Raw genomic sequence first — 27,656 nt, 5'->3', positions numbered from 1 at the left:
ATTTCTCCAAAAAGTACAATCTTTGNATCTTTGTCCCCATGTGCAGTTGCAAACCGTAGTCTGGCTTTTTTATGGCGGTTTTGGAGCAGTGGCTTCTTCTTTGCTGAGTGGCCTTTCAGGTTATGTTGATAGGACTCGTTTTACTGTGGAAATATAAACTTTTGTACCTGTTTCCTCCAGCATCTTCACAAGGTACTTTGCTGTTGTTCTGGCATTGATTTGCACTTTTCGCACCAAAGTACGTTCATCTCTAGGAGACAGAACGCGTCTCGTTCCTGAGCGGTATGACGGCTGCGTGGTCCGATGGTGTTTATACTTGGGTACTATTGTTTGTACAGATGAACGTGGTACCTTCAGGCATTTAGAATTTGCTTCCAAGGATGAACTAGACTTGTGGAGGTCTACAATTTTTTTCTGAGGTCTTGGCTGATTTCTTTTGATTTTCCCATGATGTCAAGCAAAGAGCCACTGAGTTTGAAGGTAGGCCTTGAAATACATTCACATGTACACCTCCAATTGACTCAAATTATGTCAATTAGCCTATCAGAAGCTTCTAAAGCCATGACATAATTTTCTGGAATTTTCCAAGCTGTTTAAAGGCACAGTCAACTTAGTGTATGTAAACTTCTGACCCACTAGAATTGTGATACAGTGAAATAATCTGTCTGTAACCAATTGTTGGAAAAATTACTTGCGTCATGCACAAAGTAGATGTCCTAACCGACTTGCCAAAACTATAGTTTGTTAACAAGAAATTTGGTTGAAAAACGAGTTTTGATGACTCCAACCTAAGTGTTTGTAAACTTCCGACTTCAACTGTATGTGTGGGGTACAGAGATGAGGTAGTCATTCAAAAATCATGAGTACATGCTACTTATTTAGGCTTGCCATAACAAAGGGGTTGAATACTTATTGACTCAAGACACTTCAACTTTTKATTTTMAATAAAACATTTAAAATGTCGAAAAACATAGTTCCACTTTGACATTATGGAGTATTGTGTGTAGGCCAGTGTCACAACATTTCAATGTCATCCATTTTAAATTGTGGCTGTAACACAACAAAATGTGGAAAAAGTAAAGGGGTGTGAATACTTTATGAAGGCACTGTAAGTGGGGAGGAGGGAAGAGATGGATGGATGGAAAGATGGAAAGAGAAATGAGCGTAAGTCAGAGGTCCCCAGTTACATTCAGCCGCAGGCCCATTTTTGTCTTGAGCGGATGGTCGGGGGGKCGGAACATAGTTATWAATAATTTTATACACTGCAAATTGACCACAAGAAGCCCAAACAGATATAGTATTTGACAATAGCAGAATCATTTCAAACCTACATTCGTTTGGGATATGTTAACATTTATGCCTGGGAATACTTAGGAACAGATTTCCATAATTAAAATCAATTTGAGCTGAGTTCCTAGGGATTTTACAGTCCTTTATGTCCAACGTCGAAAATTCGAAATAGAAATATATAAATTGGAGAACTTGGGGGGCCAAATTGAGAGGCACCTGTTGGGGAACCCTGGTGTAAGTGATGTAGAGACTCCTGTGTGCTTTTAGTCTCTTTCAAAGCTTTTATGCAAAGAAGTAAACAAGTCTGCTAGCTCCACATTCCTTATGTAGTTTGCACTGCTCCTTCAGAAGCACAGGAAATGTAATCCTCACAGGAGTCCTGGCTGCCAATGTATCTACCAAAACAAACCCATAGAAAAACACTATCTAAACAATGTTGCCTCTGRGTTTCTGGAAGGATCTGCATAGGTTGTCTCCCACCTAGGAGTCTGAAAGTTGCTGGGCAGTCTCCTGGACTGCCATGCTGGAATGTGGGATCGCTCCAGAGTCTGAGCTGAGCCCAGGTCCAACAGACAGACAAACAGACAGCAGGAGCAGCAGGAGCTGGAAAGTGTTGTTGATCCAAACTGGGCCAGCTCCAGCCTGGTGTCCTGTTACATCATCTCCACACACCTCTGCTCTGCTCACATCATCCCAGCCTGCACCACCACCTCCTTCAGGAGTCTATTTTAGCCTCAGACTAACTCAAATACCATTTATTTCCTGTGAACGTTTTGTTCAAGAACACTAAATTCGTCAGTACAAATCAGATGATACAAGTGCAGATGAATATGCATGCCTTGTTCCATGGGTCTAGGTCATTCTCTGAGACAAATTAGGGTCTGTAGACAGTTTAATAGACAGTATACAAATGGGTAGCGGTGCTAATTTACTGCTACAGATAACATCCAAGATAGCAGATATGTTATGATACCTCTTATGATGACATGAGTTATGTGAGTGAGTGAGTGAGTGAGTGAGTGAGTGAGTGAGTGAGTGAGTGAGTGAGTGAGTGAGTGAGTGAGTGAGTGAGTGAGTGAGTGAGTGACGTCACGTGATGTGAGTGAGTGAGTGAGTGCGGCATGCTTTAGCCAGGAGAAGTGGAACATATTGACGAGGTTGGGAGAATACAGTATGTTTGCTGTGATTTGGTCTGGAGTGTTTCAGAGCCCAGTCTGCTGTTATTGGAGGCTGTGTTTAAAGATCCTTGAATCCGTGCCACCCGCCTCAGCTGTGGCCTTGGGACATGTTCAGGTCCAGGGGAGAGTCAGAGTAGGCTATGTCTCTGGGTAGCAGCAGCTCCTGAAATATTCCCCCGCAGTACCTCTAGACGTGGGGAGGAAAGGATGGACTCTGAGGTATTTTTACTCAGGCATGCAGCTCAGTCACATGACTAGTAATGGGGGAAAATGTTGATGCAGTTACATAATGCAATATTATTTTTGGATATATTATATACAGTGGGGAGAACAAGTATTTGATACACTGCCAATTTTGCAGGTTTTCCTACTTACAAAGCATGTAGAGTCTGTAATTTTTATCATAGGTACACTTCAACTGTGAGAGACGGAATCTAAAACAAAAATCCAAAAATTACATTGTATGATTTTTAAGTAATTAATTTGCATTTTATTGCATGACATAAGTATTGATCACCTACCAACCAGTAAGAATTCCGGCTCTCACAGACCTGTTAGTTTTCTTTAAGAAGCCCTCCTGTTCTCCACTCATTACCTGTATTAACTGCACCTGTTTGAAATCGTTACCTGTATAAAAGACACCTGTCCACACACTCAATCAAACAGACTCCAACATCTCCACAATGGCCAAGACCAGAAGCTGTGTAAGGACATCAGGATAAAATTGTAGACCTGCACAAGGCTGGGATGGGCTACAGGACAATAGGCAAGCAGCTTGGTGAGAAGGCAACAACTGTTGGCGCAATTATTAGAAAATGGAAGAAGTTCAAGATGACGGTCAATCACCCTCGGCCTGGGGCTCCATGCAAGATCTCACCTCGTGGGGCATCAATGATCATGAGGAAGGTGAGGGATCAGCCCAGAACTACACGGCAGGACCTGGTCAATGACCTGAGAGAGCTGGGACCACAGTCTCAAAGAAGTAAGTAACACACTACGCCGTCATGGATTAAAATCCTGCAGCGCACGCAAGTCCCCCTGCTCAAGCCAGCGCATGTCCAGGCCCGTCTGAAGTTTGCCAATGACCATCTGGATGATCCAGAGGAGGAATGGGAGAAGGTCATGTGGTCTGATGAGACAAAAATAGAGCTTTTTGCTCTAAACTCCACTCGCCGTTGTTGGAGGAATAGAAGGATGAGTACAACCCCAAGAACACCATCCCAACCGTGAAGCATGGAGGTGGAAACATCATTCTTTGGGGATGCTTTTCTGCAAAGGGACAGGACGACTGCACCGTATTGAGGGAGGATGGATGGGGCCATGTATCGCGAGATCTTGGCCAACAACCTCCTTCCCTCAGTAAGAGCATTGAAGATGGGTCGTGGCTGGGTCTCAGCATGAAACGACACGAAGCACAGCCATGGCAACTAAGGAGTGGCTCCGTAAGAAGCATCTCAAGTCCTGGAGTGGCCTAGCCAGTCTCCAGACCTGAACCCAATAGAAAATCTTTGGAGGGAGCTGAAAGTCCGTATTGCCCAGCGACAGCCCCGAAACCTGAAGGATCTGGAGAAGATCTGTAGGGAGGAGTGGGCCAAAATCCCTGCTGCAGTGTGTGCAAACCTAGTCAAGAACTACAGGAACGTATGATCTCTGTAATTGCAAACAAAGGTTCTGTACCAAATATTAAGTTCTGCTTTTCTGATGTATCAAATACTTATGTCATGCATAAAAATGCAAATTAATTACTTAAAAATCATACAATGTGATTTTCTGGATTTTTGTTTTAGATTCCGTCTCTCATAGTTGAAGTGTACCTATGATAAAATTACAGACCTCTACATGCTTTGTAAGTAGGAAAACCTGCAAAATCGTCAGTGTATCAAATACTTTCTCCCCCACTGTATATATATAATATATATATATATATATAATATATATATATATATATATTTGACTCCAAGAATTGATTAGTAAAGAAATGCCTAAATATCATAAAATATCATTATTGTGAGGTCCTTGGTAATTCCCAGCTCTACACATGGCCCCACAGACAGCCTCGAGTCTCTCATTGAAGTCACAGTGTCGTTCTGTTTGAGGCTTTTCTTGTTACAGAAGGGCTTATGATTCAGTACGGTATTTTCAGTCTCTGTAACTTACGTATAGAGTCAACCTGGACTCAGAGCATTTCTTATTATTCTTTACTTAAATCCAGGACACTCCATTTAGTATGATATTATCAAGTCTGAACTATCATTAAATGTGAAGATTGTATTTTATCAAATCAATTCTCTATTTGTAATTATTATTACGCGATTAAACTAATCATGTAAACTTTAAATAACTAGAAGTCGGGCACCACGAAAAATGTTGGTTACAAAGTTATATTTTTCCGGATATAACTCTTCAGACATTTTAATATCTGATCAATTAGTCTTCTATTAATGAATTCTGAATCGTTACCTCATTAGTCTCATTCCAAACATCGTAAAATTCTTGGTTATCTGCACGAACCCAGTTTCCATAATAAATCGCAATATATAAATTGGCTTAATTATTTATTTACTAACAAACTAAAATCACAGAAATACATCAAACAAACAGTAGATATTGGTTACCAGCAATGATAGAAAAATCCCTAGTGGGCTAAGCTGATATGACGGCTTGGTAGACAWAGGGAAGGGGGTGTGGACAGCTCAAGGGCGGGAAATTCATAACTACACTTTTAGAAGTTGCTAATACTTTACATGAACGACCGCTCATTCGAAAATAAATTCCATAAAATGGATGACATTGAAATGTTGTGACACTGGCCTACACACAATACTCCATAATGTCAAAGTGGAACTATGTTTTTCGACATTTTAAATGTTTTATTKAAAATMAAAAGTTGAAGTGTCTTGAGTCAATAAGTATTCAACCCCTTTGTTATGGCAAGCCTAAATAAGTAGCATGTACTCATGATTTTTGAATGACTACCTCATCTCTGTACCCCACACATACAGTTGAAGTCGGAAGTTTACAAACACTTAGGTTGGAGTCATCAAAACTCGTTTTTCAACCAAATTTCTTGTTAACAAACTATAGTTTTGGCAAGTCGGTTAGGACATCTACTTTGTGCATGACGCAAGTAATTTTTCCAACAATTGGTTACAGACAGATTATTTCACTAATAATTCACTGTATCACAATTCCAGTGGGTCAGAAGTTTACATGCACTAAGTTGACTGTGCCTTTAAACAGCTGTGCCTTTAAACGACAAATTCCAGAAAGTGATGTCATGACTTTAGAAGCTTCTGACTTCTAGCTTCTGGCTAATTGACATTTGATTCAATTGGAGGTGTACATGTGGATATATTTCAAGGCCTACTGTAACGACTTTCCTCTTCTGACGAGGACTAAGAGATATCGGACCAATGTGCAGCGTGGTAAGTGTCCATTTTAATATATATACCTGAACACTACAAAAATACAAAATAACAAAGTGAATGAACAAACGAAAATCGAAACAGTCCCGTATGGTGCAAACACAGACACAGGAAACAACCACCCACAAAACACAAAGGAAAACAGGCTACCTAAATATGGCTCCCAATCAGAGACAACGACTGACACCTGCCTCTGATTGAGAACCATACTAGGCCAAACACATAGAAATAGAACAACAGAACAAAACATAGAAAAACAACATAGAATGCCCACCCCAACTCACGCTCTGACCACACTAAAKTAAAGACATAAAAAAGGAACTAAGGTCAAAACGTGACACCTACCTTAAAACTCAGTGCCTCTTTGATTGGCATCATGGGAAAATCAAAATAAATCAGCCAAGACCTCCACAAGTCTTGTTCATCCTTGGGAGCAATTTCCAAACGCCTGAAGGTACCACGTTCATCTGTACAAATAATAGTACGAGTTCTGTCTCCTAAAGATGAACGTACTTTGGTGCAAAAAGTGCAAATCAATCCCAGAACAACAGCACAGGACCTTGTGAAGATGCTGGAGGAAACAGGTACAAAAGTATCTATATCCACAGTAAAATAAGTCCTATGTCGACATAACCTGAAACGACGCTCAGCAAGGAAGAAGCCACTGCTCCAAAACCGCCATAAAAAAGCCAGATTACGGTTTGCAACTACACATTGGGACAAAGATCATACTTTTTGGAGAAATGTCCTCTGGTCGGATGAAACTAAAATAGAACTGTTTGGCCATAATGACCATCATTATGTTTGGAGGAAAAATGGGGGGTGGCTTGCAAGCCGAAGAACACCATCCCAACCGTGAAGCACAGGGGTGGCAGCATCATGTTGTTGGGGTGCTTTGCTGCAGGAGGGACTGGTGCACTTCACAAAATAAATGTCATTATGAGGAAGGGAAAATGATGTGGATATATTGAAGCAACATCTCAAGACATCAGTCAGGAAGTTAAACCTCGGTCGCAAATGGGTCTTCCAAATGGACAATGACCCCAAGCATACTTCCAAAGTTGTGGAAAAATGGCTTAAGGACAACAAAGTCAAGGTATTGGAGTGGCCATCACAAAGCCTTGACCTCAATCCTATAGAAACATTGTGGGCAGAACTGAAAAAGTGTGTGCGTGCAAGGAGGCCTACAATCCTGACTCAGTTACACCAGCTCTGTCAGGAGGAATTGGCCAAAATTCACCCAACTTATTGTGGGAAGCTTGTGGAAGGCTACCCGAACCGTTTGACCCAAGTTAAACAATTTAAAGGCAATGCTACCAAATACTAATTGAGTGTATGTCAACTTCTGACCCACGGGGAATGTGATGAAAGAAATAAAAGCTGAAATAAATCATTCTCTCTAGTATTATTTCGAAAATTTCACATTTTAAAAATAAAGTGGTGATCCTAACTGACCTAAGACAGGGAATTTTTACTAGGATTAAATGTCAGGAATTGTGAAAACCTGAGTTTAAATGTATTTGGCTAAGGTGTATGTAAACTTCCGACTTCAAGTGTACATATTTACGAGTATGTCTTGTTGTCTCCTTATGTGGTCGCCGGTTCATCTGCTGGAGAGAGTCGACAGAAAAGTCTCTGGTTTTGTTCCCCAGAAGTCACAGTCTGTCGTGGTTGAAGGTGGTTAGATTGGATACTTCAGAGTACCATTAGGAAAGGTTCTCATAGAGTAGATGCTTCGGCGGTTGTCGGTATTCTCGTTCTAGACTTACAACATTTCAAGTTGCWGACTAGTAATTATACGTCTAAGATTTGCTCTTATTCTGTAGTGATCGATAGTCTCAGAGTTCAATCATTTGCAATCTTAGCTTACACCGTGGTTTGCGTGGTCTTAACCAGTCGAGACGTCCGGCTTACCGTGGGTCTCTTTGGCATGGTTGTAAATTTCGTCACGGATGGTTTTATACACAACCAGAGAAAAGGGCGGCCCATGACGCTGACGTAATGTCTATGCTCTTGTGGGCGTGGTTACTGACTTGGTTAACTTGATATGAAAACCCATATTTTGTCATTTAGAAGGTTAACATAACATTACATCTTTTTACAAATAGTTTCATGTTTAATCACATACATTTCACAATATTTAGATGTAAACCTGACAGCTGGGAAATGTACACTTTAAGAGATACCGTTATGTGTGTTTCCTGTCCTTCATGAGATCACCAAATGAAACGCACTCATAATAACTGTCCCTCAAGTGTCCACGGACCATTCCCACATTCTCAAAAGTAGAGATATTGTTTAATTCTCCCATTTTGGAGATTAGGAGTTTGGCCAATTCTAGGTCTTTGTTCTCTCTCTTCCTTAATACTGCTTGTCCAAAGGAGGAGAGGGACCCTTCCAGGAATTTACAACCTGTCGTTAAATCATAAACTGTGGAGAGAGAGAGGGACGGGGACGGGGACAGGGACGGGGGGGCTATGATCCTCCCCCCAGGGCACGTCATGACAATATGTTACGAAGTGCAATTTGTATTATATGTTACGAATTTGCAGAACATATGATATGTTACGAATTAGAGATAGGGGGCTAGGAGTTACGGTTAAGTTTAGGAGTTAGGTTAAAGAGTTAGGGTTAGCTAAAAGGGTGAAGGGTGAAGGTTAAGGCGTCCACATGCTTTTTGTGGGTTTTTTGTTTGTTTTGGACTTCGTTAAGGGTTTTTTCGGTTGTTCGTGCACACTAAATGTTTTCTTGAGGCAAGCCGAAGTTGGTAGCTGAAGTCTATACCCCTTCGTTGGTGATTGGTCAACAGTAGGGATTCTTCAGTAATGTCTTTGTTGTCATTGAAATGTAGAATTTCTTAATTGAGAAACACTGCACCAGACGTCTTAGTTAAATTTAAAATTGCGCGACTAAGATCTCTTGGCAAAAACATAAAAATTAATGACAGATTTCTTGAGTTATCTTAGATTAATTCTGACTGTTTTGGCTAAGGTGTCTCAAAATGGACAAACAATACTATTGATGCTTTTTTCTTGTTTTTCCGGCTAAGGTATTTTAAGTGAGCGTGCGAGCCCACTCATTCGGATTACACCAAACTCGACTAGTGCCAGCCAGTGAAGGCTCCTCAGGGGAAGAGGGGAACCATCCTCCGTCATGAATTTCATACAAATAAAAATAGTTTAACATTCAAAACGTTATCCTTTTTAGATAAAACTATACTAAATATATTCACATCACCAAATAATTGATTAAAAAACACTTTTGCAATGAAGGTCTACAGTAGCCTCAACAGAACTCTGTAGAGTAGCACCATTGTGTAGTCCACCCCACAGACAGTTAGGTGAAGAAGGCGCAACAGCGCATCTTCAACCTCAGGAGGCTYAAGAAATTTGGCTTGTCACCCAAAACCCTGACAAACCCTGACAGATCATCAAGGACAACAACCACCCGAGCCACTGCCTGTTCACACCGCTACCATCCAGAAGGTGAGGTCAGTACAGGTGCATCAAAGCTGGGACCGAGAGAACAGCTTCTATTTCAAGGCCATCAGACTGCTAAACAGCCATCATTAACACAGTGAGGCTGCCGCCTATATTGAGACCCAATCACTGGTCATTTTAGATGGATCACMAGTCACTTTAAACAATGCCACTTTAAATAATGGCACTTTAATAATGTTTACATATCTTACAGTACTGATATCATATGTATATACTGTATGTTATACCATCTATTTCACCTTGCCTATGCCGCTCGGGCCATCGCTTATCCATATGTASATATTCTCATTCACCCCTTTAGATTTGTGTGTATTAGGTAGTTGTTGGGGAATTGTTAGATTACTTGTTAGATATTACTGCACTGTCGGAACTAGAAGCACAAGCATTTCGCTACACTTGCATTAACATCTGCTAACCATGTGTATGTGATCAATAAAATTTTATTTTATTTGATCCTAATCAGAGCTCTTGCAGAATGAACTGATATGTTGTCCACCCAATCAAAGGATCAGAGAATGAATCTAGTACGGAAATAATAAGCTACAGCTAGCTAGCTATGCAATGCATAAAATGTGGTAAATAGTTGATTCAAAGAGAGAGAAGACAATAGTTTAACACTTTTGAACAAATGCATTTTTTTCCAAAAATTAAGGAGAATCAAGAGAGAGAGAGAAAGAGAGTATCTATTTTTTTTGCTTTCACTTAGCTAGTGAATGCAGCTAGCTAGTTTAGCCTACTCAAACACCCGGCTCAGAGGGCTACTATGTTAGCTAGCTGGCTATGGCTATCCAACACTGGATCTCTTCCAAGTGAAGGTAAGCTTTTGGTTTTATTAATTTATTGCCACCGGGGCCCACCGGTGTAACTTCTAAACTGCTTGCTACTGACTGTACACTATATATACAGCATGATTGTAACGGGTTTACTAATGCGTTAGTTCTAGTAGCTATGTTGACAATGATGTTAATATGGTGACAACGATGTAGGCTGTGTGTAGTGGTTATGATATGAAGGTTTGGCTTGGAAAAGTATTTTTGCCTGTTCCCAGAAAGATGATGTGTTGTACACTAAAGTCCACAAGCCAAGGTGAGAGGAGGAGAGAGAATAGATGCGAGAAGGAATACAACGATCGAAGGGATCATTCTGTTATGTGGCAGCTATGAAAATGAACTGTGTTTGTGTGTGATCAAGGGTGTATTCATTCCGTCGATTTTGAAGATAAACATACCTGAATATGTCTGATAGAAACTCTTATTTGCAACTGTTGGACTAATGATTACACCCTAGATCAGCTAGATGCAGGCAGGAGTGTGCAATACGGTATTGAATGATTCAATGTCTGTCACCTTGTTTACTCAAATGTCTTTCGACCTGTGCACTTACGTTGTAAACTTTCATTAATTGGCTAGGTTGTAGCAACCTCATGATGGGTGTAGGGAAAATTTGAGTATCATGTAGTAGCCTAAACCTATCAATGTTACATTGAGCTGGGTGAATGGAATATGAATGACAGTCATCCAATATGCTGTAATAAAAATAAGGCCATGCTCATAAAAATAATCATCGCCCTCCCTCATGTTAAACGGCACCGACCGCCACTGGCACCAACCGAACTGAAGCATGCTGATGCCTTTAGGGTTAGGGGAAGGGTTAGCTTAAAGGGTTAAGTTTAGGGTTAGGGGAAGGGTTAGCTTAAAGGGTTAGGGGAAGGGTTAGCTAACATGCTAAGTAGTTGCAAAGTAGTTAAAAAGTAGTTAAGTTGCGTTGCTAATTAGCTAAAATTATAAAGTTGTCTGCGATGAGAGTCAAACTCGCAACCTTTGGGTTGCTAGATGTTCACCCTGACCAACCATCCTACTTTCATTTTTGCCTTAAGTAACTATCTGTCTTTTGTAACTATATCAAACGTAACATATCATACTAATTTGAGTGTCCCGGATTTATGTTTACTATGTTATCTCTAGTCTATGAGACCAGGCTGCTCCTCTATGTCACGTTCCTGACCTGTTTTCTCTTGTATTTGTATGTGTTTAGTTGGTCAGGGCGTGAGTTGGGGTGGGCATTCTATGTTTTGTGTTTCTATGTTGGGTGCAATGTGTTGCCTGATATGGTTCTCAATTAGAGGCAGGTGTTTGACGTTTCCTCTGATTGAGAACCATATTAAGGTAGGCTGTTCACACTGTTTGTTTGTGGGTGGTTGTCTTCCGTGTCTGTATGTATGTTCGTACCACACGGGACTGTAGCGTTTGTTTGTAGTCTGTACCTGTTCGTGCGTTCTTCGTGTATATGTAAGTTCTCATGTTTTAGGTCAGTCTACGTCGTTTTGTTATTTTGTATCAATTCAAGTGTTCTTCGTGTTTCGTCTATCATTTAAATAAATCAGTATGTCATATAACAACGCTGCGCTTTGGTCCAATCCCTACTCCTCCTCTTCAGACGAAGAGGAGGAGGACGACCGTTACACTCTAAGTATCTTTAAAGCCTCCATCTTAGCTGGGTATGGTGAATGTTGAAGGATAATACCACTTTCCTCTACTCTAGTGCATRGTTAGAATACTGTATCACCTACTTGAAGCCCTTGCTCATGTAAAAGCGTAGCYATAGTGAATGGTGGATGTGCTGATGTACAGTGGCTATCTGTACTATACCACAGTAAGGAGGATTTCTGTCAGCTTCCCAGTAGAATCCTCATCTGAAGAGATGAAGGGAATGGCAGGAAATAAAATGGATAGAAATTACTTCATGGTGAAGGGCGAATGTCCTTGTTGTGCTGTCGGCTCCCATAATTGATTTCCCACCTTAACAAATTGTTAGTTACGTAATCCTGGATCACGAGTCTACTGTGCTGAGTGTACATCACCCAAATTACCATTTATTTACACTTCACTTTTACCCGATTACATTTTTTTACCACTCCATAGCAGTTTAGTCCATTTTTGAAAACTAACTCACAGTTTTTTTTATGTACTTCAATATTTTTTGCTGAGAACTAGCTCTGTCTTTAACTCTGCTGACCACTAGCCTATTAACTTTGCTGCATTATGAAATGTATGGGCTTCGATGGCAGATTCATGTGTTTGACTGGGTGTTTAATGACTGACTGGTGTGTGTTAATGTGTGTGAGGTAAGCTGTTGTGTGCTAGGCTAGAGGTCTAGGGCTACACATCCTTTGACCATTAACACAGTGGACACCAGTAGAGTCCAGCTGGGAACAGCATTGTTCTGGACTGCTACAGGCTTCCTGTTCCTGCATGCTGAGCTGCCTGGCTATTAGTCTATACATGAGGGAGGACAGAGATGCCGCTGGAAATATAATGTATAATTAGGCTATGTTTAATTTAAAGTATGGAGGGAGGGAGGGAGAGATGACATCTGCATTGGTCAGGTGTGCGTGACTGTCCTGCCAGTGATTATCACTGCGATAGCTGCAGAGAAGTTTGAAAGGCAGCCTTAAAAAAAGAGCAAGGATAATACTTGGTTCTGACTGTGGAAGGTCCACTCAGGGATGAGGGAGGCTTGCATGGCTGGGAGACCACTGAGTAAGAATTCCCTGAGGGCCAGCCAAGAAAATTGCAGATCTGCAGAGCTGTCTTGGGCCCTATTGGAATTCTTACTCAGGGGTCTCCRAGCCATGCAAGCCTCCCTCATCCCTCAGGGGACCTGTGGACCTTCCACAGTCAGAACCAAGTATTATCCTTGCTCTTTTTTTACTACAGGTCTATGGTAGTGGTTCCATTAGGAGTGGCTCCATTTATTTTTTTAAAGTAGACCTAAATAGGTGAGATTAATAACTAGCGTCACTTCTTTCATTGTTAGTATTTTCATGTTAAACAAATCAAATCAAATTTTATTGGTCACATACACATGGTTAGCAGATGTTAATGCGAGTGTAGCGAAATGCTTATACTTCTAGATCCGACAGTGCAGTAATATCTAACAAGTAATCTAACAATTCCCCAACAACTACCTAATACACACAAATCTAAAGGGGTGAATGAGAATATGTACATATAAGGATATGGATGAGCGATGGCAGAGCGGCATAGGCAAGGTGCAATAGATGGTATAACATACAGTATATACATGTGATATGAGTAATGTAAGATATGTAAACATTATTAAAGTGGCATTATTTAGAGTGTATTGTATAAAGTGGCTAGTGATCCATTTATTAAAGTGTCCACTGATTGGCTCTCAATGTAGGCAGCAGCCTCTCTGAGTTAGTGATTGCTGTTTAGTAGTCTGATGGCCTTGAGATAGAAGCTGTTTTTCAGTCTCTCGGTCCCAGCTTTGATGCACCTGTACTGACCTCACCTTCTGGATGGTAGCGGTGTGAACAGGCAGTGGCTCGGGTGGTTGATGTCCTTAATGATCTTTTGGCCTTCCTGTGACATCGGGTGCTGTAGGTGTCATGGAGGGCAGGTAGTTTGTCCCAGGTGATGCGGTTGAGGGTGGTGCAGTTGCCGTACCAGGCGATGATACAGCCCGACAGGATGCTCTCGATTGTACATCTGTAAAGGTTTGTCAGGGTTTTGGGTGACAAGCCAAATTTCTTCAGCCTCCTGAGGTTGAAGATGCACTGTTGTACCTTCTTCACCACACTGTCTGTGTGGGTGGACCATTTCAGTTTGTCTGTGAAGTGTATGCCGAGGAACTTAAAACTTTCCACCTTCTCCACTGCTGTCTCTTCGATGTGGATAGGGGGGTGCTCCCTCTACTGTTTCCTGAAGTCCACGATCATGTCCTTTGTTTTGTTGACGTTGTTACTGTGTTTCCCTAAAAATAATGACATTGTTGTTAGCTAGACAGTAGCACAGAAAGTCTGTGACAGAAAGGAGAGCTAACAGCTGACCCCCTTTCCGTTGTTACAGTTGTTACAGTGCAGTAGTAAGAAACATGGGAGCAGGAGTTGATGATCTGTACTTTCTTATCACGCTCTCAGCATCTCCTAGTGGCCCCTTTGGGATATGCTGGGACCGCACCGGGCATGCCCAGTACACTGTGAGTCTTGGGTCAGGAAGTGGAGCATTCCTTTGTCCAGACTGGGTGCCTGGAGACTTGGCTGGCTGGGTACAGGGTAGTAGTGACAAGGTCTCACATTGGTGTATATTTCAGCATTAGCCTATGTGTGTATGTTTTTGTATTCACACTCAGAGCCTTTAGTATCAAGGTCTTAGGAGGGTTGGCTTGGATGTAAGCACTTAATAGGCATACATACATAGTTGTGAATGGGGGGCTAATGCTGGGGCTGCATAACAGATTTCATACCAAATGACCATCAGCAGGTCAGTGTGTAGTGCAGCAGGTTCCACAGTGGCTGGCTACTCTAAATATGGTGACAGGGATTAAAGAGCTGGCAGGGCTCAGTGTTGTGGCAACAATGGGGTCATGGTGCCTGGCTATCAGTGCCTAGTTAACACATATATAACAGAGACTAATCACATGCCTTATGCAACGTGACAGTATTGCCATTATTAAATGTCACAGCGAATTGAGTGACTCCATGGTGTTGATTTATGTTGTCCATTTATATACCAGTACTCAGCATGTACCCTCATTCAACACTTCATAAAAGCTGACAGTGAATTTTATCACAGCCTGTAACTGACGCTGTTGGATTTAGTGCTGTAGTTCAACTCTCCAACCACTATTCTATTTCCTCCTTAAAGATTCCAAAGACTTGGCCCTTGGAAAGACAGTTTTCCATAGTAACAACCCTTTAATACAGTTTTTTTCTCTCATGAAGCAGTTAACTTGGAGGAACAAATGTTCTGTGGATGTTCTATGTAGACTACAAGAGGCTCTCTCACACACAGAAACCCCCTGAAGTCCATCAAATGAATGTAGGTTGCCTCTGTTCGAAGTTGTCTCAAGTGCAATGACATGTCTCATGCCCAGGCCTCTACACTCCACATAGTAGTAGGCTATCTCCAGTCCAGAGGAGCTAACTGTACCTGGCTATAGCCCTTCCTCTGTTCATGCCATGTATTGATAGACATCAAACTAAGGGCTTAACTCTAATGGGAAAACGGAACCATGCTATTTCCAAGCAGAGAGATGATTTTCCCCATTTTGTGTGGCTCTGTAGTCTCACATCATTACTGTCGATAAAGGGAAGATACCCGCCTCAGTAGCTCAGAGTTCTAATTGGTTTTCAGATGATTAGACTTTGATTTACCAGCAACCTATCATTTTGTTTCTCTTCCTCATCATCATGACTGTGTGTAGTGTAGTTAGGTCTCTGAGGACAGGAGAGGAGATGAAAGGACAGGAGGGAAGAGGACACGACAGAAGAGGAGGGGGCAGGAGAGACTGCTGCAGGGTAGAGCAGAGCAGGGCAGCGCAAGGCCAGGGCAGTGACTGTCTGCAGCGCTTTAACTATCTGGGCCTTTGACCACTGCTCCTATATGTGTGCCTTTCCCCATAGTGTCATAACTCTGTGTGTTTGTATGTGGGACCTCTGCTTACATGGAATGGAAAAGTGTGACCATCGGTGGTGTTACTGTGTTACCAGCTCAAAGGTTATTTTTGCTGTCATCACTGTATATGGGTTGGTTGTGTGTACACCATATAGAGTATGTGTAGGCTTTAGAGATAGATTAGTTACCCTGGCTGGTTCGGAGGCTCTCTCCTCTATCCCTCCCCCAGTTGACTGTCCTTAGCTGTCCATCATACATCCCCTGATCTAGATACTATAGTCACCACTAGAGGTCGACCGATTATGATTTTTCAACGCCGATACCGATTATTGGAGGACCAAAAAAATCCGATACAGATTAATCGGCTGATTTAAAAGAAAATGTATTTGTAATAATGACAATTACAACAATACTGAATGAACACTTATTTTAACTTAATATAATACATCAATAAAATCAATTTAGCCTCAAATAAATAATGAAACATGTTCAATTTGGTTTAAATAATGCAAAAACAAAGTGTTGGAGAAGAAAGTAAAAGTGCAATATGTGCATGTAAGAAAGCTAACGTTTAAGTTCCTTGCTCAGAACATGAGAACATATGAAAGCTGGTGGTTCTTTTAACATGAGTCATCAATATTCCCAGGTAAGAAGTTTTAGGTTGTAGTTATTATAGGAATTATAGGACTATTTCTCTCTATACCATTTGTATTTCATTAACCTTTGACTATTGGATGTTCTTATAGGCACTTTGGTATTGCCAGTGTAACAGTATAGCTTCCATCCCTCTCCTCGCTCCTACCTGGGCTCGAACCAGGAACACACGACACAGCCACCTCGAAGCAGCGTTACCCATGCAGAGCAAGGGGAACAACTACTCCAGGTCTCAGAGCGAGTGACGTTTGAAACGCTATTAGCGCGCACCCGCTAACTAGCTAGCCATTTCACATCGGTTACACCAGCCTAATCTCGGGAGTTGATAGGCTTGAAGCACAGCGAAGAGCTTCTGGCAAAACGCAGGAAAGTGCTGTTTGAATGAATGCTTACGAGCCTGCTGCTGCCTACCACCGCTCAGTCAGACTGCTCTATCATATGAACTTAGTTATAACAAAATAACACACAGAAATACGAGCCTTAGGTCATTAATATGGTCGAATCCGGAAACTATCATCTCGAAAACAAGACGTTTATTCTTTCAGTGAAATACGGAACCGTTCCGTATTTTATCTAACGGGTGGCATCCATAAGTCAAAATATTCCTGTTACATTGCACAACCTTCAATGTTATGTCATAATTACGTAAAATTCTGGCAAATTAGGCGGCCCAAACTGTTGCATATACACTGACTCTGCGTGCAATGAACGCAAGAGAAGTGACACAATTTCACCTGGTTAATATTGCCTGCTAACCAGGATTTCTTTTAGCTAAATATGCAGGTTTAAAAATATATACTTCTGTGTATTGATTTTAAGAAAGGCATTGATGTTTATGGTTAGGTACACATTGGAGCAACGATACGCACCGCATCGATTATGTGCAACGCAGGACACGCTAGATGAACTAGTAATATCATCAACCATGTGTAGTTAACTAGTGATTATGATTGATTGATTGTTTTTTATAAGATAATGCTAGCTAGCAACTTACCTTGGCTTCTACTGCATTCGCGTAACAGGCAGGCTCCTCGTGGAGTGCAATGTAATCAGGTGGTTAGAGCGTTGGACTAGTTAACTGTAAGGTTGCAATATTGAATCCCCCAAGCTGACAAGGTAAAAATCTGTCATTCTGCCCCTGAACGAGGCAGTTAACCCACCGTTCCTAGGCCGTCATTGAAAATAAGAATGTGTTCTTAACTGACTTGCCTACTTAAATAAAGATTAAATTAAGGTGTGATTTTTTTTWTTTTTTATCGGCCAAATAGGTGTCCAAAAATACCGATTTCCGATTGTTATGAAAACTTGAAATCGGCCCTAGTTAATCGGCCATTACGATTAATCGGTCGACCTCTAGTCACCACCGCCCCTGGACATGCTAGAGAACCCAGCAATAGGCTTGGGAGGTATACTGTATACCGGGGTAATTTGAAATACCAACATATGATGCTTATAACTATAAGTTTACTATCTGAGATGTGCCAAGGGAATTATTTCCAGCTCAGGGCTCCAGCTATGCATTTGGTTTGCTAACTTGCTAGCTAAGTGGCTAGAAAATCAAAATCAAGCTTCTTGGTTACAGCAGAGACAATCAATCCCCTCCTGGATCAAGATCGCTGCTGCCTACATTTTGCATAAAAATACATTTTATTTTTATTAACTTTTGGAAAGAAATGGCACCCCTTGTGTGTACTGCCTGTAATACTGTATATCCCGGTATGATACAGTAACGGTATTTAGGTATGAACATCTGAATACTACCCAACCCTACCGAGTAACATTACACACACACACTATGCATTATTGCATATTTTCAATGTTTGTGAATATCATAATAACACGGTTCAGTGGAGCAGAACTAAGGCTTTGTAGTTTACCTGCCAGATGAAACCCACACAGTGAACCACGGGTGCTTCTGCTGTGCTCCTGTCCAGGGAGATGAGGGATATGAAATATGAGTCTTTACATTGTAGGGTCTGAGTTCCCCAATAACACCCCCTGGTGTTGGCTTCAGAGACTGCCATAGCCAAAAAGCATCATGATGTTACTGGAATAAAGATCAGTAGTCTCACTGTTGTTCATCTTTACCCCTTGGCCCCCAGCCTCTTCATACTGATACACACAGAGTTTCATCTACTGATGGTGTTGATATATTGGTACAGTATTGGAATTGTACTGTACTGGTACAGTATTGGAATTGTACTGGCATTATACTGTATTGTAGAAAGAGGGGAGGGGAGAGGAGACTATCCAAAGCTATTGCATTAGAGTTTAATATTGCAGGAGAGTTGAGGTCTGGTGATGTGCCATTGTTATTGTGTTTTTAGCTTGTAAGGCAGGGGTGTCAAACTCATTTTCCCCCGTGGGCCACATTCGGTCTTCACTGAGGTCCAGAGGGCCACACTTAAAATGTCTTAGATTTCCTCGCTGTCAAAATTAGCAAAAAATAGTCCTCTATCTATTGCTTTTGGAATTGTCAATTCTCCCTGACTGTCTAGCTTAATTTCAATGACTATTAGCAAGCTGGACAGAGTGAAGAGACTATACATTTAGGCCAATTATCATTTCTACACCGTTTCCATTTGGTTTTAGTGTCATCAAATTAGTTTGAGATCGTTTTTCTCCACAAAAAAATATAAAAAAATAAACAAAACATTTATAGTTTTTACTCAAACCACCCGTGGGCCGGATTGAATGGGCTCACAGGCTGGATTGGGCCAGCAGGCCGTATATTTCTCACTTCTGCTGTCTGTTTGTCTGTCAGGTCAGGGTTTGTGTATCTAACCCCTGTGTTGTTATTGRTTAGTGTGAAGGTAGGTGGTCTGTCTGTACAGTAGGTCTGAATGAGGGCTCAGTGTGTTGCTGGTGTTTATGAATCAGCGCTCAGATCTCGATCAGGGCCCTGGCCTGTAATTCAGCAGCGTGCTGTGGGGAATTGACAGGACTATTAGCCCTGAGGAAAGAGTCTGGCACTCCCTGCCCTGGGCCTCACCCTGTCTGTCTTTTAGCAGCCAAGGCAGCCATGGCTCTCATTCTGCTACACAGGCTTAGCTTGCTATAAACACTGCATAGTGTGTCGAGTGTGTAGAGTGTGTAAGAGATGGTTGGGTGATATCTGGATGTGTAATTACAGGTGTGTGTAGGCAGAGGAGGTAAAGACAGGCTGATTTTCCCACCCCACTGCTGCTCTCAGAAGTTGATTGGCTGAATAGGCACGGGTGTCTGTGGACTCAGGTGTTGCTAATCTGACTGGAGCTGGCTACGCTGAAGCTCAGTGGGGCCTCACACACTGCGCTGCGCTGCCGTGGAGCAGCTTTAAAACAGGAGATTTGCAATGTTACAGAGCTATTACATACAAGAGCTACACAGCTTTGGTGGAAAATCTGCGTTGTAAATAAAGTTGGTGTGAACAGGTCTTACCAAGCACCAGGGAGCAGGCCCATGCCCTAAATGCCGCTAGTGAAGGTTCATTTAAGCCATTCACCTTAGTTTCACAATGCACAGTGAGGCAAGGGCGCAGTGTGCATGCAGCCATGTGTACACAGCTTTAACAGAGCATACAAGCTGTTGTTTTGCAGGGGCATTATTTTCCAGCCCCTCCTCCAACGGTCCTAGTGACAGTGATAAATCTGTTGTTGTGTATGTGCGTGCGTGCGTGCGTGCGTGCGTGCGTGCGTGCGTGCGTGCGTGCGTGCGTGATTAGTAAGTGAGGAGGCAGAGCGGTGTGTGTTTAAATAGTACCCTGGGCAGTACTTTGCTCAGCTCTTCCTTGTTTATCTCCAGCGGGGTGTCTGCCCTGCCAGCCCTCCATCTGTTCACCCTGATGGATGTTTGGCCTGCCCTCTCCTGAGAATAGGTGACCTTGAATAGGTGCTATCTGTGAACCCCTGTCCTCTCAGGCTTCTCACAGACTCTGGAACTGACAGGTCATTAACGTTGATCGGGGAGACTCTAAATCAGCATTAACAAAAATATAATTCCAGCCAACCCTTATTCCATCTCCTCCTCCGCAACCCCCAATCCCTGCCCCCCAGTCTGTTCCCCAGTCAGTGTCCCTCCTCCATCCCTCCACCTCCCCAGTCTGTTCCCCAGTCAGTGTCCCTCCTCCTCCCTCCACCCCCCCAGTCTGTTCCCCAGTCAGTGTCCCACCCCCCCCCCCCATTGTCTGTTCCCCAGTCAGTGTCCCTCCTCCATCCCTCCACCCCCCCAGTCTGTTTCCCCAGTCAGTATCCCCCCCCAGTCTGTTCCCCAGTCAGTATCCCCCCCAGTCTGTTCCCCAGTCAGTGTCCACCCCCAGTCTGTTCCCCAGTCAGTGTCCACCCCCCAGTCTGTTCCCCAGTCAGGGTCCACCCCCAGTCTGTTCCCCGGTCAAACAGTGTCCACCCCCCAGTCTGTTCCCCAGTCAGTGTCCACCCCCAGTCTGTTCCCCAGTCAGTGTCCACCCCCCCAATTTTCAGATCTCTAGGCAGACTGTAGTATTTTCCACAATGTCTGACAATAGTGTAAAAAGTGGAGCTTTGCCTTGCCAGGTTTGAGCGTTTAGGCCCCCAACTTCCTGCTGAGCGGCCAGAATTACTGTTTCAGTCTGCGACTTCATCGATCATGTTTGGGAGGAATAGCCAGAGGTGAATATGTAAAAGTGTTTCCCCTGCATGGCTGACTTAGCCTCTCTAATAGTTTCCCATCTCTGAATAAGCAGGGCCAGGAAATGCTATTGTTATTATTATGATTTAAAGTAGGACTCATTTTCCAATTAGCCTACTCCACTTCTCTCTGCACCCCCTGCTCGTGTGCTCTCGGGGGATGCAGTGTTCTAGCTCTGTTCAACTTGCCTTCTTTCCCCCTCTCTATCCAGAATGCCCTGTGACGCTGATCTGAGGTGATGTGTGTGTCTGTATTTGTTTGTGTGTTTTTGTGTGTGTGTTCGTGCATGCGTGTGACTGACCCAGCCCCGCTGGCTTTTTCTGGAGCTAGCAGGACAAATCACTGAGCAGTGTCTGAGCTGTAAGTCTCTCTGACCTGAAGTGAGAGAGGAGAGGAGAGAGCAGGCTGAGGGAGAGGAGTGGGCTATAACCAAATCAAGTGGCCCCTGTACACCACTTGGTCCAGTCTTTTAAACTACCCAGTAACCCCAAATCTACCAATGCATACAGATGTAATGCTTCATTTTAGTGTCATACAGATACTAAAATATGTTTACATCTCAACCACCAGAAATGGTTATTACTATGTGCATACACAAGGGAAGTGACTAGATGTGTATTTTGTGTATACTTTTTGTAAACTGTAATGCTACAACATTGTTACACCCTGCTCTCTGGATCTGTCCATTGCTGAGTTCTATTTCATCTCCCTCTCTCTCCCCCTCTCTCCCTCCCTCTCTCCCTCCGCCCCAGAGCGATGCCTGTGCTCTCTGCATGCAGTGCTAACTTGCCATGCTTACTGACCTGTTTTCTGTCTGGCCACCGCAGTTTATTTCACCACAGAGAAAACACTTTGATACATTCAACTAAGTTTTACTCTGTTAAAACATACACAATCCCAAAACTTAAACCTTACATTAACTAAAGTGCCTTCAGAAAGTATTCACACCCCTTGACTTTTTCTACATTTTGTTGTGTTACAGCCTGAATTTAAAATGGATTAAATATAGATTTTTTGTTACTGGCCTACACCCAATACCCCATAATGTCAAAGTGGAATATGTTTTTTAAAATGTTTACAAATTAATTGAAAATTAAAAGCTGAAATGTCTTGAGTCAATAAGTATTCAACTCCTTTCTCATGGCAAGCATAAATAAGTTCAGGAGTAAAAATTTGCTAAACAAGTCACATGATAAGTTGCATGGACTCACTCTGTGTGCAATAATAGTGTTTAACATTATGTTTAAATGACTACCTCATCTCTGTACCCCACATACAATTATCTGTAAGGTTCCTCAGCCGATCAGTATATTTCAAACACAGGAAAAACTGCTCAGGGATTTCACCATGAGACCAATGGTGACTTTAAAACAGTTACAGGGTTTAATGGCTGTGATAGGAGAAAACTGAGGATGGATCAACAACATTATAGTTACTCCACAATGCTAAACTAATTGACAGAGTGAAAAGAAGGAAGTCTGTACAGAAAACAAAWATTCTAAAACATGCATCCTGTTTGCAACAAGGCACTAAAGTAAGAGTGCAAAAAATGTGGCAAAGAAATAAACTTTTTATCCTGAATACAAGGTGTTATGTTTGGGGCAAATCCAATTCAACAGAGTACCACTCTCCATATTTCAAGCATAGTGGTGGCTGCATCATGTTATGGGTATGCTTGTAATCATTAAAGACTGGGGAGCTTTTCAGGATAAAAAWATATATGTAATGGAGCAAAGCACAGGCAAATTCCTAGAGGAAAACCTGGTTCAGTCTGCTTTCCACCAGACCCTGAATTCACCTTTCAGCAGGACAATAACCTTAAACACAAGGCCAAATCTACACTGGAGTTGCGTACCAAGAAGACAGTGAATGTTCCTTAGTGCCCGAGTTACAGTTTTGACTTAAATCTACTTGAAAATCTATGGCAAGACCTGAAAATTGTTGTCTAGCAATGATCAACAACCAATTTGACAGAGCTTGAAGAATTTAAAAAAACATAATGGGCAAATGTTGCACTATCCAGGTGTGGAAAGCTCTTAGACTTACCCAGAAAGACTCACAGCTTTAAGCGCTGCCAAAGGTGCTTCTACAAAGTATTGACTCATGGGTGTGAATACTTATGTAAATTATATATTTCTGTATTTCATTTTCAATAAATTTGCAAAAAATACGTTTTCACTTTGTCTTTGTCATTATTGGGTTTTGTATGTAGATGGGTGAGAAAAACAATCAATTTAATCCGTTATGAATTCAGGCTGTAAAACAACAAAATGTGGAATAAGTCAAGGGGTATGAATACTTTTTAAAGGCACTGTAGGGGTTTTCTGGCATATGCCCTGACGGCAGTATGATTAGTGGAGCTAGCTGTGTATTTGTAGGTGTGATGAGTCAGTTCTGTTGGGTCCAGTGAGACAGCCCATACTGTGTGCTGTGTAGGGAGGATGAGGAATGAGCAGTGGGTTAGAGGACAGAACCCATGTATAATCATAACAGCGCGTTGTGTGTGACCTGTGCTGATGGATCGCCACAGAAGAATGTGAAGCGCCGCATCGAGTGTGTTATCAGCAGAACTGGACAAGACCGGTCTGTCTGAAAGGCTCCTTCAGGGCTAGTAGCCATAGTAACCTCTCTCTCTGACCCTGAGGCCTGTGTCAGCGTGTGTGTGTGGAAGCAGAATGCAAGTGTGTGTTGTGCACTCATGCTTGCTAAAGGAGGTTTATTGGGTGCGTTAATTAGCAGAAAAGATTGGGGCAGTATGGGGAATGCACTAAGCAACCTGGCATAGATCTGGTTTACACTTAGTTGGAGACAATTACACAGAGCGGTAATGTAGCAGTATGGTGTTGAGATCCTGTGGTTCTCCTCTGGTCCTATTAAGTGTTAATGCCCTTCCACTAGAGATGATTCTTCCTACCTCAACTCCTCTCCCCCCCCCCCCCCCCCTTCCCCTCCGGTCTCCTACCTCTCCCCTTCTTGCTCCCCTCACTCTCCCCCTCCAGTCCCCTGGTGACATTTCCTGCACTCTCTTCTGACACAGAGGCTGTGTACAGGGTGACACATGATGATGAATAATGTCTGCCCAGGGCCTGTAATGACATCAGCAGGGCTGTGTGGCTTTGCAGGGGGAGGCAGTTACCTGCATGGGCCATTTGATAGGCTGATATAGGCTGTGATGGGATCTCTTTGGGTCATTTGATAGGCTGATACTGGCTGTGATGTGATCTCTTTGGGTCATTTGATAGGCTGATATAGGCTGTGATCTCTTTGCGGTGCCTGTCCCCAGGACTGACATGGGAGATGGGCTGGCTGTGTGTGGGGGCGTAATGATGCCTAAGTAGAGCACTGACTGGTATTGTTCTTCAGACAGTCGTTTGGTTAAAGCATGAACAACTGAACCATTACCCGATATCTGTCATTACCAAATATGACCAGATATCTGTCATTACCAGATATCTGTCATTACCAGATATTACCAGATATCTGTCATTACCAGATATCTGTCATTACCAGATATCTGCCATTACCAGATATCTGTCATTGCCAAATATGACCAGATATCTGTCATTACCAAATATCTGTCATTACCAGATATTACCAGATATCTGTCATTACCAGATATTACCAGATATCTGTCATTACCAGATATCTGTCAATACCAGATATCTGTCAATACCAGATATCTGTCAATTACCAGATATACCAGATATCTGTCATTACCAGATATTACCAGATATCTGCCATTACCAGATATCTGCCATTACCAGATATCTGTCATTACCAGATATCTGTCATTACCAGATATTACCAGATATCTGTCATTACCAGATATTACCAGATATCTGTCATTACCAGATATAACCAGATATCTGTCATTACTAGATATCTGCCATTACCAGATATCTGCCATTAACCGAAATCTGCCTGCTCATTTAGTTTGTACACACTTAAATACATATACATAAATACATCACCTGTCTAGTTCACTATGTAACGTTAGCCAAAGCTTTCTGACCATGACACTAACACTTTTTGGCAGTTGTTCTGTAAACCTGGAAAATGTCTATATTTAAGTTGTGTCTGTGTTGGTTCAAAGGGCCTCACTGCTTTGAAGTAATGAAAGAGAAAGAGAGAAAACAGATCGGAGGTGGCTAGGCCAGCTGTCAACTACAGGTTGTTTCATCAGCCCCTTATCTCCCAGCGCTCTACCGGGGACCTCACCTCCCCCACAGACTGGTTGGTAGAGGTTAAGAAGACATTTTACATTGTAATCATTTAGCAGACATTCTTATTTAGAGCCACTTACAAGAGCAGTTAGGGTTAAATGCCTTGCTCAAGGGCACATCGGCCGATTTTTCACCTAAGTCAGCTCAGGGATTAGCGACCTTATGAGGTTAAGTCCTACACACACACACACACACACACACACACACACACACACACACACACACACACACACACACACACACACACACACACACACACACCACACACACACACACACACACACACACACACACACACACACACACACACACACAGATTCTGCAGCATCCCCAAACAGAATTAGCGTTAAATGAAGATGGGCATCTTGTTGTGCGGCTGCTCTTCTTATTATTCATGTGTCATCTCATCACTTCCCTCCTCCCCAGGTGTTCTGTAAAATGTTTGTCTGCCTGCAGGGGACACAAGTGGAGGTAGGTACAGTACTGCATGGTGTGGACAGTACTGACTACAGATGACTTTATCAATCCACAAACAGCATGGCTCCACTGAGCCTTGAACCTGGTATAGAAAAGGGCTTAGACCAGGTATAATTAAGCAATATGGGGTTTGTGGTATATGGCTAATATACCACGGCTAAAGGATGTTCTCAGCACGACGCAACGTGGAGTGCCTGGATATAGCCCTTAGCCGTGGTATATTGGTCATATACCACAAACCCCAGAGGTGCCTTATTGCTATTATAAACTGGTTACCAACGTAATTAGAGCAGTAAAAATACATGTTTTGTCATACCCGTTGTATACAGTCTGATATACCACGGCTGTCAGCCAATCAGCATTCAGGGCTCAAACCACCCAGTTTATAACACATCAGAGAGAGGATTATTTTGAGCGTGGTGCCGTTTGGTTAACCCGGTTTGATTGATGTTTTATCTAAGCATCCATTGCGTGTGCGCTGTGCATGTATGATGTTTCTCTACTGTTTGTGAACGCATGTATGTTTACAGTGATTAGTAAGTGTGTCACTGCCTTCTGCCATCCACTGACCTGGTGCCTTTCCTTTACCTGAAACTGTGTGGAGCGCTGCTGCTATTCCTCTCTGTGTTTCTTCCCTTCTGCCTCCTCTCCATTCTTCTTATCACTCCCTCTATCTTTTACTCAATCTCCCCTACTCTCTATTCATCACTTGCCTATCTCCTCCCTTCCCCCTCTCCTTGTTCTTATCCTCCCTTTTCCCACTCTTCTCTCTCCTCTCTCCTCTCTCTTCTCTCTCTGAGCCATGCTGGGTTGTGTGGCAGTGCTGTGCGCCCCGTCACCTCTTTAATGGCGGCTCCCACTGTGCAGGTCTCTATCTCAGCTATGGCCTCTAAACAAAGCTCCAATTGCCAGCTCATCAGCCAGGGCGTTCTTCATTCCTTAAGCAGATCTGATCCAGGGCGATAAAACACTGCTAATGTCTTCCTACGCTGTCTCCAAGCGGCTGTGCAAATCACAATGGGATGGGATTAGAACACCATTAAGAGAGGGAGGGTACAACACAACAGTGACACTGCACAGGTGTGGCTTTGTGTTCTGCTATCTATCAGCCTGCAATGTGAATGTCCCTCAGGCCTTCTTGTCTCTGTCATCATCTCTCTGCTCATACTCACTGAACTCAATGGTGATAATCTGTAGTACCACCATCTCTACAGTTTAGTAGAGGCTTTCACAGGTGTTTTATAGCAATGTCCCCGACAGCGTTGGCTGTAACTCCACCACACAGAGATAATGTGTTGGTTGTGACTCCACCACACAGAGATAATGAGTTGGCTGTGATTCCACCACACAGAGATAATGTGTTGGCTGTGACTCCACCACACAGAGATAATGTGTTGGTTGTGATTCCACCACACAGAGATAATACGTTGGTTGTGACTCCACCACACAGAGATAATGCGTTGGTTGTGACTCCACCACACAGAGATAATCTGAACCACCTGCTGCTGCCTTGGCTCTGAGTCAGGGATTGACTGTTGAACCACCTGCTGCTGCCTTGGCTCTGAGGTGCAGGGATTGACTGTTGAAACACCTGCTGCTGCCTTGGCTCTGAGGTCAGGGATTGACTGTTGAACCACCTGCTGCTGCCTTGGCTCTGAGGTACAGGGATTGACTGTTGAACCACCTGCTGCTGCCTTGGCTCTGAGGTGCAGGGATTGACTGTTGAACCACCTGCTGCTGCCTTGGCTCTGAGTGCAGGGATTGACTGTTGACCACCTGCTGCTGCCTTGGCTCTGAGTACAGGGATTGACTGTTGAACCACCTGCTGCTGCCTTCCTGAGATACA

At 42.8% G+C, this 27,656-nt stretch overlaps 1 protein-coding gene across 2 annotated transcripts in view; it reads left to right on the top strand.

The window, feature by feature from the left end:
* Window positions 1–27,656, top strand: part of bcar1 (BCAR1 scaffold protein, Cas family member) — a 116,591-nt gene that overhangs the window by 20,499 nt on the left and 68,436 nt on the right. Inside the window, exon 2 of one of the 2 annotated variants that reach the window (XM_070435187.1) lies at window positions 25,760–25,804. The exons of the other annotated variant lie outside the window; for it this stretch is intronic. Within the exon in view, the coding sequence (XP_070291288.1) occupies window positions 25,760–25,804 (45 nt within the window). The remainder of the gene's footprint in view (window positions 1–25,759; window positions 25,805–27,656) is intronic. 2 annotated transcript variants of the gene reach the window in all.

Source organism: Salvelinus sp. IW2-2015, linkage group LG26, assembly GCF_002910315.2.
Source record: "Salvelinus sp. IW2-2015 linkage group LG26, ASM291031v2, whole genome shotgun sequence".
NCBI lineage: Eukaryota > Metazoa > Chordata > Actinopteri > Salmoniformes > Salmonidae > Salvelinus > Salvelinus sp. IW2-2015.
Note: the sequence above shows the minus strand (reverse complement) of the source record. Positions and strands in the feature narration are given on the sequence as shown.